General features: G+C 70.2%; 1 protein-coding gene across 1 annotated transcript in view; it reads right to left on the minus strand.

Moving 5' to 3' along the window:
* USB1 (U6 snRNA biogenesis 1) overlaps positions 1 to 252 on the minus strand; it is a gene marked incomplete at its 5' end in the record, with an annotated part of 3587 nt that extends 3335 nt beyond the window's left edge. The window contains one exon of the mRNA XM_010010820.1: positions 185 to 252. Within this exon, the coding sequence (XP_010009122.1) occupies positions 185 to 252 (68 nt within the window). The remainder of the gene's footprint in view (positions 1 to 184) is intronic.
* Between the last annotated feature and the right edge of the window lie 3 nt (positions 253 to 255).

The following is a 255-nucleotide window of genomic DNA, read 5'->3' on the forward strand; positions in this document are numbered from 1 at the left end:
GCTGCCCGGAGTCGCTGGAATGACCCGTGAGGCACAGCACGGCCGCCGCCCGGAAAGCCCAGAGCTGACTGTGCAGCCTGATCCCTCTCAGAGTGCTGGAGGGATCGGCATCGGGGAGGCCTGCGGGTGCTGCTGGACCCGAGCGAGGTCTGGGCCGGAAAGGGCGGCCCCGCAGGGCCCGTACCTGTGGAAGGCGGCAAGGCGCGCCCTGAGGCCGCACACGAAGGGCTGTATCCAGTGGTAGCGCAGCACCAC

Source organism: Nestor notabilis, unplaced genomic scaffold (assembly GCF_000696875.1).
Source record: "Nestor notabilis isolate BGI_N333 unplaced genomic scaffold, ASM69687v1 scaffold15573, whole genome shotgun sequence".
Lineage (NCBI taxonomy): Eukaryota > Metazoa > Chordata > Aves > Psittaciformes > Psittacidae > Nestor > Nestor notabilis.